General features: G+C 38.4%; 1 protein-coding gene across 6 annotated transcripts in view; it reads left to right on the top strand.

The window, feature by feature from the left end:
• The window catches only part of CASK (calcium/calmodulin dependent serine protein kinase), a 190,759-nt gene that overhangs the window by 109,331 nt on the left and 66,081 nt on the right, over nt 1-15,347 (top strand). For all 6 annotated transcript variants that reach the window (XM_040056686.2, XM_040056682.2, XM_040056685.2 and 3 more), the window contains exons 7-9: nt 9,436-9,611; nt 11,391-11,513; nt 13,847-13,930. In XM_040056686.2, the coding sequence (XP_039912620.1) occupies nt 9,436-9,611; nt 11,391-11,513; nt 13,847-13,930 (383 nt within the window). The remainder of the gene's footprint in view (nt 1-9,435; nt 9,612-11,390; nt 11,514-13,846; nt 13,931-15,347) is intronic.

Raw genomic sequence — 15,347 nt, 5'->3', positions numbered from 1 at the left:
TCTTCTGTGCTTGGTAAAGCAAAGAAAATAAAAATGCAGTCGTTGAAGCACTTGACTAAGGACTTAGTGCAGCATCGTCAGTGCTCCCCTGTTTGACAGGCAATTCCTGTCAAAATGCTGTGCTGTTTAATAGCAAAATTTTACTAATTTTCACGTGTGATTCTTTCCTGTGTTCCAAAATTTCGTTGTAATTATTGCATAAAACATCAATATCCTGATACGTATGTATATTTTTTGACTGTGTTTTGTTTTCTGTGGATTTTATTTCCTCTAGCTGCCTTCCATATTGTTCCAGACAATAGGGTTATGCTTTAATCAGCCTGCACAGATGAAGACCCAATCAATTTTCTGATGCTTTCATTGCCAGAGTAGGAGACCACAACAAAACATTTTGTTAGTTTTAATATTTTTTCATCAAAGTTAGTAACCTCCTCCAGTACCATGCTTCTTCAAAAACTCAGATTTCCTAATTTAATCACTTAATGTTCTGTGTCAATTTGACTTCTGTACGTTTTTAAAATTACAAAACAAAGCAAATATAAACATACCAACAGCTTCCATTCCCTTCCAGATACTGCTGATACCCTGGAAATATCCAAGTATCTTATTAACTAGTCAGAAAATACCCCTTCAGTTAAGCTGTAATAAAAAGGTCATTCCTTTCTTTACTTTTCTTGTGTTACTCAAATTATCTGTACCTCAGCCACTGCTTTTTTTAGTGGTAGTTTCTACACTTTTGTCTATAATTATCTCATTTTTCCTCTTTATGTTCTGCTGAGCAACTTTCCCCACTTCTTCAGTTTCAGGCACTCTTCTGGAGGTAGTCAGATGCAGTATACTTTCAGACTACCAATTGTCTAGCAAGAAACATTTAAGTTCAACTTAAAAAAAAAAAAAAAATTACTGCATTTTTCCCAAAGTTTTCCATGGTCTTCCTTTTGTGTTGCTGTTCCCAGTGCTGTGTTCCCACTCACTGTTCCTGTGCCCGACCTCCATGCAGTGATCAGTGCTGGGGGTTCTGTTTGCAGCTCTTACAGAAGATCTCAAACCTCATCACTGTGATATTTATCAATATCTTTTGCTTCTTCCACCTCAACTTCTGCCATGTTGGTCTGCCTTCACATCCTTTTTTTTTTTTTCCTTTTTCTCAGCTGGCATTTCCAATTTGCAGCCTTTTCATTGGCACTTGTAGCTTTCAGCTTCCAGTTCACTCATTTTCAGGGGTACTCAGAATAATTCCACTTTATGTGCTGTGGAAAGTCTCCTTAACAGACTCCTCTCTTTCTTCTCGTCTTGCATTCCAGTCTTTAAAGCACAAAGTGTCTCTGTTATCTGGCAGTTCTTTTCCCTGCTGGAATCCCTACCTGAAGACAAATGACTAGACAGTTCCCTACACAGAACTGGCAAGGTCTTATTAATTCTGTTTACAATATAACCCATATGTGTTCTATGCAAGCTGTCAATACTGGCTGTTTGAACTGGGCTATAAATCTCTTAGAAATCGGTGTTTATCTACACATTTGTTTAAGGGTGTTGCTCATGTGCCCTATGGATAAGTTTTGTCTGAATAGTAACAATAATTTACAGGCACTTCTTATTTCTCAGTAAATAAAGTAGAAACTCTCCAAATAGAGAAGTCTAAGCAGTATCATAAGCAACATGTACACTTTCACATTGCTTTTCTAATTTTTAGTGAAGAACATTGATTCCTCTTGACATCGTCAATTATTTCCCTTTTAGCATGGCATTATTTCCCTTTTAGCATGGTAATGCCTGCATTTGGTGGTTAGTACATCAAAAAATTAATTCTCTATTAAATAATTCTATCATGGCGTTAAGAAAATTTTACTGACCTCAGATCCCCATGAACAGTGCTTTGTTCATGCTGTTTTTCCTACTTTGGTACACCTGGCAATCCCAGATTCTCTGTAGCCCCAGAAGAAGCTAAAGGGAATTTTCTCCCTCAGTGTGTTTGAAGCCAGCCTTCAAGCTTACAGCTTTTTGCTTTGTTTGGGACTGTAACATTTTTTGACTTGACTAAGACATCTCTATCATAGTGTGCATCAATTGCTGGGCAAGGATTTTTGTAGTAAGTTAAATTAAACCCCAGGTATTAAAATCTTTTGATACAAGTCCAAAGACAGACTTGAGAAGTTTAGAAGGATTTGTAACTACAGGGTTCTTTGAAGCAGGTGGATGGCTGTTTAACAGAAGTGTGAGAGAGCTCATGACATCATACTAGATGTCATTGATGAAAATGTGTGTGGAGAAGATTTTAGGAGTGATTGTATTTAATCAGCTAATCTAACTCAGATTATTTTTAAGAAAGTTAATTATTAATTATTATTTACTTTATGTAAGTAAAATAAAGCACCAGAAAAAAAGGGCATAGCCATCACTCATGTCTTCATAAGGCCAAATATGCTTTGTTCCACTCCACTTGCCCATAAGCTGCAATAAATGGCCAAGAACCATATGTTGTCATCTGAGATCCAGGGAATAGGTTTCATGACCTACCAATCTCTGAAGGTCTCTTCTAGCTTCTAATCTTATGATCAGAAGTGGAAAATCGTGCTAAGGGCTTCACTTGAAGCCTTGAAATAGGTACTTTTTAAAGGAACTCTGGCAGTATACACAGGAGTTAGAGTTCATCATAATTTATAAGTGAATTCCTTTATGGAATAGCAAGTAGACAATAAAGAGTCTGTGTTGCATTGCTAGGATGCATCTGGAGCAGTAGAACCTCTGGGAAGGCAGTGATTTAATAGACTAACCTCACATAATGATCTCTGTCTCCTTCCTTGAAGAGTTTTTCTCACAGGGCATAGTATGAATTGTCACAATATTTTCTTAAATATGACATCAGATTTATCTGATATCAAATATCTTTGATGCTAAATCTTGGGGTTTTGAGCTAGCATATGGAATAAAAGTCCAAAGGAACAAAAAGCATTGAGTTCACAGCTGGTATTTCCTTCACTTAATCTAATTTCTCCTGGTTCCAACTAGTGCAAAAAAAGGTAACTCCATAGACCTAAGTAGGATATGAGGTTCTTTATCTGTGGATAGTTAACTGTGTTTCGCATTTTACCTTCAGCAGCAAAATGTCACAGATACCATAATGCTAATCCAGTCCAGTATTCATTTTCATGTATTAGTTAGATGCCCTAGTCTGCATCAAAATCCTGCACTATCCTGATGTAAATTATCCTCTTATTGGAAAACATGTGTTCTTAGTAGAAGTACAGCACATAAATACCAAGTGCTCTTGGTTCCTTGTGAGCTGCATTTTTAGACTTCCTACAAAAACAGCAAAGGAAGGCATTTCCATAAATTTCCCTCTAAATAAGACCATGGGAATCGAGGGGAAGGTGGCAGATTTTTTCAAGTTCCTTGTTTTTTGTTTTGTTCTCATCAATGTAAAAATGATCACAGAATGGTTTGGGTTTAAAAATGACCTTTAAAGGTCATCCAGTCCAACCTCCTGCTATGAGCAGAACACCTTCCACTAGATGAGGTTGCTCGGAGCAACCTGACCTTGAATGTTTCCAGGCATGGAGCATCTGCCACCTCTCTGAGCAGCATCTTCAGTGCTTCACCAAACTGGATCTTGGTGGTTTTATAAACCCCAGGTTAGAAAACTCCTATTTTGTTGTTGGTTTTAGTGTTGGAGGGTTTTTATACTGCGCAGACTCTTTTTCCTTTTCATCATCGGTGTCTGATCGGTATTTCGAAGCTTTCATTTGTTTTCCAAGGAGAAGTAAAATTTTGTAAGCTGAGGTCCTACACTAGTATTCTTCCTTCTCTTACAGAGTCGAGTTTACACTTCCTTTTTTTCTTGAAAAATAAAAGAATGTGGGTCCCTTCATAGCTTTGCCTTTAAGAGACTTTGTTTTATTTAAAAGATACAATGGTGGTTTACTATCTCACAGAAATTCCACTTCACATCTGGGCTGATTTGAGAGTGCTTACAGAGGTCTAATGTTTTGAAAAATCATTTAGGTTTACTTCTTCCATCATAGTTTTATGGCAGAAAAGGCCATTGAATTAATAATAATTTGTCTCGTTAACATGTGAGCTTTGCTTTGTTCATTTTCTGGACACTCATATCCAGTTGTCCAGTTGTCTGCTGATGCATCTCTTAAACACATTTTCTTCAGACAATCTTCTGTGCTGAAGCTGAATTTCCCCTTTCACCCCCACACACCTTTTTTTCCTTTTTTTTTTCTTTTTTTTTAATCTATTCATCTTCTCTGTACACCTGCTTTAAACATCTCTATTGTCTGGAGTAATGTGGAAAGGAATTAAGAGTAGTAAAGTACTGCCCTAGCTGATCTGTTGTATGTGATTCTTGGATTCCTTCCACATTATTCTGGACATCCCACTCTTTTAGAAACACATTAATTTATGAGCATATTTCTTACTACACTATTGTGAGAGGTCAGATGGTGATGTTTATTAGTACCTCACTTTTTTTTTTCCTAAAAATTATTTGTTCCAGTTGTTTCCTTACACATCGTTCAGATACTACTGCTGTTGAAAGACTCTCCTTCTGATATCTTGGTCATCAATCCCCTGCCTTAGGGATGACAAAATCTGATTGGGTCTCTGTATATACTCTTCTTCTTGTGGAAAGCATAGCCCTATTGTCTGGAATAATATGGGAAGAGTCATAGAAACTAAATTATCAAAGGTAAGTCAAAATTTATCTTTAGTGCTTGTAAATGATGTCAGATTGACAGCACCTGAAGACTGAAGCTCTCTGTTTATCCACAGGAAAAATCAGCAAAGTTAGCCACTTTATAAATTTGCAGGCAGCCAACATGCCTTAAAAACTGGCTGGTAAGAAAGTTCACCTCTAGAAATAAGTTACCCTTACCAGTGTAACCTGGATGTATCTGTCTAGGCACTGAGTGCTTCCTAACTCAGCCAACACTTTGTTGTAGGCGTTTACAGTGAAATGGATGGAGACAGGTATCACACTGACTACATACCACTGCTGAGTCCTTGTATAGTGATGATTTTCAGTTATTGCCCCTCTAGAACAGAGAAGAAGAACCCAAAAATACACAGGCAGAAAATTGATTCCAGTCTTCCATATGATTTTGTCTCATATATGGGTGCAACTAAAAACCCTGTGTGTGTGCATGCGTGCAATCTGTATTCAATTAAAATGTTGGTTTTTTCATGCACATTCATTTGAATATATCCATGAGTGTGCTTATATTCTGAAGAATAAAAAGCCTGTGGAAGGAAGAAGTGACCTGTTTCAGAGAAAAGTGCCTTTGCTTACTGTTCTTTCTCACACTGCCTCCAAAAAGATGCAGACTTCCTCCCAAAATACTGGAGAAAATTCAAATCTTCCAAAATACTTTAAAACTGAGCTGTTGAGAAGAATTTTAAAATTTTACACTGGACATATTTAGAAGGATGATTTTCTACTAAAAATTTTGAGCAAAAGTGATATTTGATCTAAAGGGCAGTGAATATCCGTGGTTTTAGACAACTTTGCTGTCTATTGACTGTATTTATGCTGTTACTGATATTCCTTACAGTTTTTGTAGTTGCAACATAGGAAAACCCCCCATCTTTGTAAGTTCATGTGTGCACTTCGCTCATTTTGCTGAGCTAAATGCAGTTCAAAAGTGCAGCTCAATAGTCCTTTCTCTGGTCAGTTTTTAGAATAACTTCAAAATCATCATTTGCTCCTTTGATGGACCCAGTGGAGTGGTCACAAGGATAACAGCTGGCCTAGAAATTACTTTTAAGATTCCAATACCTATGTACACATATATATGCGTTTTTTTAATCCTGTTTGACTGGACAGCTCAGTCTCAACCAGTGAAGTTTCTGCTTCTTCTGGGTTTGCTTTTTCATGGACATAAAATTGTAATTTCCACCACCATAAGTATCCACTTCGTCCCTCTCATCTAAAGTATCAGGATCTTGTAATCAGCACTAACAAGGTGACAAAACCAAATGTCTCTGTTTCCACTGATTATAATCTAGAAGTGGTAAATGGCAGGGTTTCATTAACCTAGCCTAGTCATGTTTTTCATTTCTTTTGTATTTATGGAGTTCTCATTTTAAATTTAAAAGTGAGTATTAGGGTTTAGTAGCACTGTTTTTTTCAGTTTGCTTTTAAGTAACATCCATTTTTCATCTAGTTTGTGCAGCAGCCTGTTGGGGACTTAAACAGCTGTGTAGTGTTGCCTTTTACTAAAGCACTCTATTCCTTCTGCTCCATGACAAGCAGTTCATCAAAGTGGATTTTTATTGTATCCTGGGTTTGGACCAAGCCAACAAAGGTCAAGTACTTCTACCTGTGGTGGAAGATACACCTTCTAACTTCCAGGGGAGCAGAAAGAAATGTGTGATGATCAGAGAGGGACTGGGTTTTAACCATCACTTGTGTGTTTATAAGAGCCCTTGAGCACTAAATGAAGGTGCAGCTTCACATTCTGATGTGTGGTCACCAGATGAAGCAAAACAGGAACTTTCAAGTATCAAATAGATTCGGGTAGTGGGAAACAAAGACAAAAAATAAACCTTGTCCTCTCCTTACCTTCTCAGGGTCAGCTTCACTCCTTCACTCCTGACTCACCCCCCAACCCCAAGTGGTTCAGGGAGGATGAGAAATGGCAGTTCCCAAACTCCTCACTTGCTGGGCAGGTTTTTTTTCCCTTTCTTACGCACACTTTCCCTACAGCACTGCTGTCCTGGCTGCTGGGCTGAGCTGTGCCCTGCAGTGATCCCATTGGAGCTGTCTGTGGCTGGCATGGGGCAGCTCCAGCCCCTCCTCACTGGATCCACCCCTGCAGCCCCAGTGCCAGCACCTTGACACCTAAATTCCTGCACTCCATCATGCTGTTGGATTGCTTTTATGGCATGTGTTGCTGCAAAGTATGCTATTTACACCAGGAGAAAATGGAATGTTTGCAAGGACACAAGATGTTCTGTAGGTTACCCTTCACTGTAGTGAAATGCAGCAAACTTAAGTGCATTGACAAAAAAAAAAAAAAAAAAAACAACACCAAAGTCAAAACCCAAACCTTTAAGCGTTGTCAACCTTTAAACACATAGTCATTTTTGTATCATGTTCACCTTTGCAGTTTCCTAGTGAAACCACAAAAAGTTCCTGAGCTTAGAGGGGTGGCACATAGTTGTTGAAAATACACATTAAATCAACCTAGATATCATTTGGTATGTAAGGTTCACAGTTTCATTAGCTACTTTATCCACACAACTGTAGCTTAATGCCTCTTTTAAACAGCTTGTAAACCCATGTGATATTTTGTCTTGTGCTGACTTCTCCTGTTTGTCTTTGGAGTAATCCCTCTTCTCCACACTTGTCAGATTTTATAGCAGCAATTATAAAGCACGGTGGGAAGGCAGAATTTTCAGAGAATATACGATTTTCCATTTGTATCGATTAAAAAGATTTAAGTGAGCTTTAGTACCACAAAAAAAATTTTTTTTTTTCAACATGTGAGAAAGGTTACACCTGCTCCAAAGTTGCAAATGGGTTACTCTGCACCCAAGTCTCAGGAAGTTCCCACTGAGGCAAACAAGACTTGGGGTAAGCCAGGCTGCTCTGTGGTCTCTGATGATCTCCTGAGTTAAAGGTTTCCAGTCTATGGTAGGCACACCACGAGCATCACGTGAGCAGTCTAAAATCCTCTTTGAACAGGCAGGTGTTGCTGCTTGTGCACAGGCAGAGCCTGATACAGAGCTGGAAATGTTGATCCTTTTCCTCTCACCAGTGATGGCATCCAAAGGGGAAAAAAGTGATGAAACCTTATAAATTTTTAGGCACATAAAAAAGGCAAAAATAAAATCGTAGCAGCTTATGCATATTGGATGTGTATATGAGTCCCATTTTCCCTGTCTTCCCTGCCACCAGGCATCTAGAAGAAGGAGAATCATCTAAGGAGATAATTCTTTACCTCATATATGGGATCTTGGAGATTTGGCTTTGAGGTTTCTCGGTTCGGCTGAAATACGCCCTACACCTACAGAGCGTGTGCAGCCCACAAGAGGAATGAGTCATCTTTCCCCTGTGCATCTCCTTCTCTGGCCACACTAAATATCCTTCCTCTTTCCCCTGTGATACGAGGGATGAGCTGGACCTGCAGCATCTTGGTGGTTTGTTCTTTTTTAGTTCAGGAAGGAACTGCCCCTTTGCTGTCAGGTCAGCCTGGACTCCAGGGACTTTTTATGATCCCAGCCTAGCCTAGTGATGAGGTGACATCTCTTTGTCACAGACAGATCCCCAACATTTGTTTGGCAGAGGAATTCCCTGATAAACTGGGAATGAAAAGGTTTAACAGCAAGCCACGTGAAGAAGTTTGACCATGGTGGTGGTTTTTCTCAAGAGTATGGTTAAAAAGCTGCTGTCTTTCTGACAATATTTTAATTCTTGGGTATGTGCCCTGCAAACACCTCAGATTCTCTGGGCTGCGTTTTAGGCTCTCCTACCCAGCAGGTGCTACAAGCCTGGAATGGGGCCTCTGAAATCCACTGTAGTAAGCAACAATGATTTATAAAGGGGGTGCTAGTGGTGACAGTTTTCTTCACTGATGTTCTTTTTCTTCTGTTGGTACTTGGTGGACCCAGGGTAGTCCAAAGACTGCAGTGTTTGTGTCAGTCATAATCTGACCATTCCAAGCTTAATTTTTGCAATGAAAACAAAACTCTTTACAATGGGAAACATTTTTAAGGAAAGGTGAAATGTTCATTGCTTTTATTTGGCTTAATGTGTTGCATAGAAATTGAATTAAATTATTCTAATCAGTTTTATCTGCTCATAAGATCAGCTGGTACTAAATACATTTTGTTTTCCTAGGAAAACATTAATTACATTTAATGAAAGCAATCTGTGAAACAAATTAGCATTATCTTTTCATCTGCAGTAAGATACTTCCCTCTTCAAACAAATGAATAACACATTGGCTGGCATTTTGCATTTTTGTTGGCAGTTTCAGTAGAACAGCCAAGGTATGGGCAGAGCATCAGACCAAACTCTGCTCTTGCCAATTAGATGCAGCTGTTACCCGTGTGGACTAGAACTCTAGAGTATCTTTGTATTTGCTCTCTGAATAATTCCTGTTTCAAAGATTGTCCAAATTGATGGGTTTACTTTTGTATGTCAAGTTTCACTGAAGAGTCTTAGTGCTCTTACAAGTACTGTTTCACAGTCTGCCAGCTAGGGTAGAATATGCCTCAATTTGTAAAAGTAAAAATGAAGCAATAGGGAAAATGCTGATTTATCTCACTGCATATATATCAAAATATAAAGGTGAAAAGAACTGTGTTAAAAGCTGTAAACCATGAACAAGATTTATTAAAACAGTTTTTGTTTAATGCAGTGATATTCTTCATTTGCATGTTTGACATGCATCACTTTGACTCAATTTTCTTTTTGTTTCCATTTAGGACGTGTAGGAACACCTCACTTTATGGCTCCAGAGGTGGTAAAAAGAGAACCATATGGGAAGCCTGTAGATGTTTGGGGTTGTGGTGTGATCCTGTTCATCCTGCTAAGCGGTTGTTTGCCGTTTTATGGAACCAAGGAAAGATTATTTGAAGGCATTATTAAAGGCAAATACAAGGTAAATGACAGCATACATGAATCCTTCTCCAGTGAGATGAGCTCGTAGGTAAAATTTCTGGAAGTTGATTTTTGTATTTAGCCTGATTTAAATTTAAAGCTTATGGAAATCTGTCACACAGGAGGAGAGATGATTCTCCCTTCCCAGTCTGTCTTGTACCTGATGTGTTTTGTATCATTGCTAGGAATTAGAATAGGGAAATATTTGCTCAGGTGAAATAATAAATGGGTGTTAGAGCCAGCCCCTAGTTGTACATTGGGCCCAGCAAGCTCAAGAGGTTTAGCTGTGAAGTGGAACATACTCAGTTTTATAGACTGGTTAATTTTTTTGATCAACTAACAGGGCTGTCGTAACATTCATCATCATATTGCCTTGATTTAAAAAAAAATGAATGTTATTTTACAAATGCAGGCAGACATTTTTCTTCTTAGTACCGTGTGCAGTCAAGTGCAGCTGATGATTCAAAAGGAGCCACTTTCAGCCATGGGCAGGTCACACAAGTGTGCAAGTGTGCACACAAGAGAAGCTCTCACAGAATCAGCCCCCAGACCATCGTGGAGGCAAATTTAAAACTTCAACTTCACTGTTTCTGTGGCTGTGTCTAATATCAGCTTTGCTGTACTTTGGAACCAAGGCCATCCATGAGCTGTGCATTAGCAAATTACAAATGGAAACTCCCACAGCTGTCTGATAGTCTGATTTATTATATCACCTTAACAGCCTGCTAAAATGTGAGTGACAGCAGTGTTACTGTACTTGGTCAGGAACACGTACTTCATTTTTTAAATTTTATCATCCTAGAAACAGCAGCATTTCTTCATGGCACTAGTTTTGGGATTGCACAGACTGACAGATGTTCCACTTTATGGAAGATTTCCTTACGGAATCTCTTAAGCAGCTACAGCCTTCTGGAAGGATACAAGTTAACTTCTCTTTTTTTTAAAAAAAAAGTTACAGCCAGCAGCACATTGTATCCTGTTAGTTCCTTTTCTGTTCCTGTTTCCACAATAATTTGTCTATTCAGTGAAAATCCTGTCAAATTTGCAATTATCTTCATTTCATTAGAGCTGAAAAAGAAATTACGGATCACATCTATAAATGTGCATTTCATAGCCAGATAACGTTGCTGAGTGCCCTGATTCAAAGTGATCATTTTTGTAAAGGCTGATTTTAAGTAAAATGGACCTCTTCGAATGACCAGATTTTAACATTGAAAAGAATCTGGTTGTAATTTTGAATTTGTTGAGAAGTTGAAAGGAATTTATTGAGAAGAGCCATTGTCCATAGCACCTTCAGGACAGGACCAGAGTAGTTGACAGTATTTTCTTACTCCCTTCTTACCCAGAATCACTGACATGAAATTGTGGGTTGAAACAGATAAATTCTCATGCCATACATTGATTTCAGGAGTAGATTTAATTTATGCATTTATCATATGCATAATTAACAGTTAAACAGAGCTTAATTGGTTTTTGCTTTATCTAGTGAATGGTCACTTTTATCTGAACAGAATGTAGAGTAGGTAGAAATTATACTATGATTATGACATTGTACTAGGGACATGTCAGGGCTTGTGTTTTCAATTTGTGTGCCATTTCAATAGTGTTCAATTTCTTATAAGTTACTAAAAAACTTAGAAATTTTCTTTTACATTCATTTACATGGAAATGTTTGCAAGCATCAACCACTGTTAAATCTCGATTATTATTTTTCATAAACACCAGGTTATTTTCTACATTCCTACTACTAATTTAATTTATTTTTCTTGCTCATAATCAGATGAATCCTAGGCAATGGAGCCATATTTCTGAAAGTGCCAAAGATCTGGTGCGCCGCATGCTTATGCTGGATCCAGCAGAAAGGATAACGGTGTATGAAGCACTGAATCACCCCTGGTTGAAGGTAGTAAAAGCAGCTGTTGGCATGCTAGTTTCCTTTTTAAGGGAGAATAACATGTATTTCTTTGCTTCTCTGAGCTCTTCAAAGTAGACATGAACTGTACAAAATGGGGGATAATGTGCTTTAAATGCTTTGTAGGATTAGAGCCTGAGATTTTGATAATTGCCAGGCTTAAACTCTTGTGTAAGAGCAAACTTGGCTGGGCATCTTCAGCAGCACCAGAGTGCAGGGGGTAGGGCTGCATAGCATAAAGCTTAATGAAGGTGTTAATGTGTCTTTGTGGCTCTCAAACTCCAGAGGAGTAATTTTTGATCTCCTTTTCACTCACTCATATCTAAACCTCTTTCCTGTTACTCATGTGGCCATGCACTCTGTAGGTTATTCTACTGAACTGTGCTGCTTCCTTACATTAGATTCTTGAAAATATCTCACCAAAAGGGAAGGAAGTAGTGGTGTGTTTCTCCAAGGCTACTGTGACTGCATAAAATTATATGACACCTGGTAGTCAAACTATTTTTCAGTGGTGGCAGATTTTTGCAACACACTTTAAGCCAGTGGAAGAGTAGTTGCTGCACACTGAAGGTTTACAACAGGAGCAGGAGAAAATACACCTGTAGCTTCTCAGCAGTCCATCACTAGTCTGTGCTAAACATTGGAGCTGGAGAATGATGGGTGGTGCTGCAGAACTAAGAAGTGGCAAGCACTGGTTCAGAGCACTGTATTTTCTCTGGCAGAAGGTGATGAATGAACTATTTTTCTTGGTCATCCTTTGCTTATTTTTTGTAGTGGGTGTCCAGGGTAAAGAGAGTCATAATACCATTAACTTAAACAGGGCACTTATTTTGAAAGGGGGCTAATCTGGTGTCTGCTGCTGGACTTTCTTTATGCTCTACAAGAGAAACCCACAGAGAAAGAACCTGGGAAGGACAGGATCATGTGCTCTTCTCCCTCCAAATAAATTGTGTAACCACCAGTGAATGGAATCATTCTTCCACTTCTCTGCTCTCTTTCTGCCTCTGACTCTTGTATTCCAAGCTGCAGAATGGTCTAGCTTGTAAGAGGAGGTCAGAAGTGTTCACCTCTCAGAAATTACAGTGGTTAAGGCAGCTCTTCTGAGTGTTGGGAAAGAGCAGGTTGAAGCCATTCCACTCAAAAAGAGCCAAAGTTCTATCTGTTCATCAGGGACATACACAGCATATCAAATACCAAAGTGTATGGAAATGAACACCATTATTTTGGAACCCCAGAGTATCATACAAACACAGGTGATCTGTTTTTCCTGCTTGTAACTGAATTTTTTCTTCACTTTGATACTGTACCCACACTGAGATGCCAAAGCTAGTGCTTGGTTGAGGGTCATTTTGGCAGAAAACCTGCAATTTTTGTTGTCGGAGCAGCTAAGCTAATTAGGTTCATTAAAAAGACAATTCTGTAATGTGCATGTGCAGGCTCTGCCTGCACAGCTTTGCACTTCTGGCATCCATAGTCTCATTCTGATCATGTTGTTATTTGTTGGAAGTCACATGGTTTAGTTTATGACAACTTTGTTTGCAAGCTCAGGCCAGGCATCCTACCAGTCAGCCCTCTCATTTTTGCCTACAACAGTCTTCTCTGCTGACTCAGGACTTTCTACACCATTTATAGCTAGGAGCAAATACAGCATGAGACAGAGACATCTTTAGTGCCATAGAGACACTGCTGTGGTTTCAGTCTGATTCAGGAGAAGCATGTGATAAGCACAGTAAATCAATGATTTTATATAGCTTCAGGGGGAAAAGGTAGTTGGCTGCTGCAAGTTTTGTCCCTTCTGTCACTGCAATTGCTCATTGCCAAATTTTTCATCTGCACCTACAGTGGAGAATTTTTCCTGTACCATTCCCTGGCTGGCATTGGGTTGGGGCTTCCTGTCCTGTTGGACATTAACCCCACCTCCCAAACTTACTGAAGTGTCCAGCACCCTGTAAAAAGTGCTTGAGCATGTTGCTTCTCTGAGGTTTGTGAATTCCAAAAAGCAGAACTACTTTCTGCTTGACAGCTTCAGAGTTCAGTGCTAGACAAAGACTGACAGCACAACAGTAAAACAAAAGACTGGGGTCTTACTACAAGGTGAGAAACAATTACAAAAAGAAATTATCCTTGGCCCAATTTAAGAATTCTGCCAAAGTACTTTAATCCCTCTTAATATCTTGAAGTTTTGCTTAAGTTCCAATAAATCCTCATTCTCCTTATGGTATTTATGAGCTGGTACTTTCCTTGTCCAGTTTCTTAGTGTCAAGAGGATATTAAAAGCCTGTATTTAATGTTCTTCTGGTTTGTTTTTTGTGGGGTTTTTCAAGGAGAGAGATCGCTATGCATACAAGATTCATCTTCCAGAAACAGTAGAACAATTGAGAAAATTCAATGCAAGACGAAAACTAAAGGTAAACTGAATGTAGTGTTAATATAATTACACAGCTCAAGTTTTGTGTGATACCTGATTCATTTAAAAAGTGCTAAGAGAAATCCATGCTTTGAAGTCGGCAATAAAATAAAAAGCTGCAACAGGCCTTCACAGGTGTTTATTGAAATGATGTCTTAGAAAGTCTGTTTGTTCTTTCTTTCTTTCTTTCTTTCTTTCTTTCTTAGTGCATAGTTTTCAAATTTCAGTGCAAATTGTCTGGTATCAGCCAAGGTGTATATGAGGTATTCATCTTCAATCAGTTCAGTGATTCTGCGTAATATGAATTACTGGAGGGAATCATGCAATCGCTTCTGTTATTATTGTGTTACCTTTATAATAAAAGGAACATAATAATTTTTAATGTCTTTGTTGAAGAAGAGCAAATACATAATCTTCACTTTATTGTATTTAACTGCATACTCATTTATTTCTTAGCCATATTGAAAAGAATGTTAACATCTTAGCCCAAAACAACGTGGTTTTCCTTCTGTCATGGAATGTTTAACAGAAACATTTCTGAATTCACTGAAAGGTTCACAAAATTATGACAGAAACATGGAGCATTGCAGTTCATGGGCTGTTTTGCAGTTTGTAATAAATCTCAGAGTCAGGTATTCACACTGAGCTGCTGCTTTGCAAAAGCTTCAAGTAGCTGATGATGAGGATGCACAGTTGCCACAGCTCTTGCTCTTAGGTGGTTTGTATGCCCAGGTAATACTTCCATTGAAATGCTATCTAGTACATTTTAGAATATGACCTGGTTCCTGTTCTAGGTGCAATTTCAGATATTTCCTGGATTTCTTCCTGGGGAGGCCACTAGATTTAGTTTCCTGAGCTTTTATACCTTCATTATTTTTTAATGCCACTTTATCCAAAGCACTGTTCTGCAGTAGGTTTCATGAGATTTGTCCATGCTTCCATTACTGTGAGGCATTAAAACCTGAGTGGTTGAAGTCTAATTTACTTGAACAAGTAAATATATGTCAGAGCAGGTAACCATTTTTCCGGGTTTGTAAATTCCCCTGTAACACTCATTCTGGGACTCTGTTATTTTTAAATTATGCATTATGGGTGTCAAAGTATTCTAGTGCTGCCAGTGTCAAATTATGACAACCTCTAAAATAAAAACATAGTGTTTTGCTTTAAAGAGTGAATTTTTATTCCTGCTAATCCATTCAGTCTAGGTAAGAGGAAAAGATAAAGAGATTATTTGGTTCACATAGTACTACAATGTGAATTTATGCCTCAGTTACTATTTCAAAATGCATTCACATAAAGACCTATTCTGATTAATCCCCTTGCAAATAATATTTTTACTGTTTATTTGTGTATGACCAGCTCTTCTATTAGATATGGTCACTGATAAAAGGTGGGCAGAGCTGAAGACTAGAAAATTT

Source organism: Hirundo rustica, chromosome 2, assembly GCF_015227805.2.
Source record: "Hirundo rustica isolate bHirRus1 chromosome 2, bHirRus1.pri.v3, whole genome shotgun sequence".
In the NCBI taxonomy this organism is placed as follows: Eukaryota; Metazoa; Chordata; class Aves; order Passeriformes; family Hirundinidae; genus Hirundo; species Hirundo rustica.
Note: the sequence above shows the minus strand (reverse complement) of the source record. Positions and strands in the feature narration are given on the sequence as shown.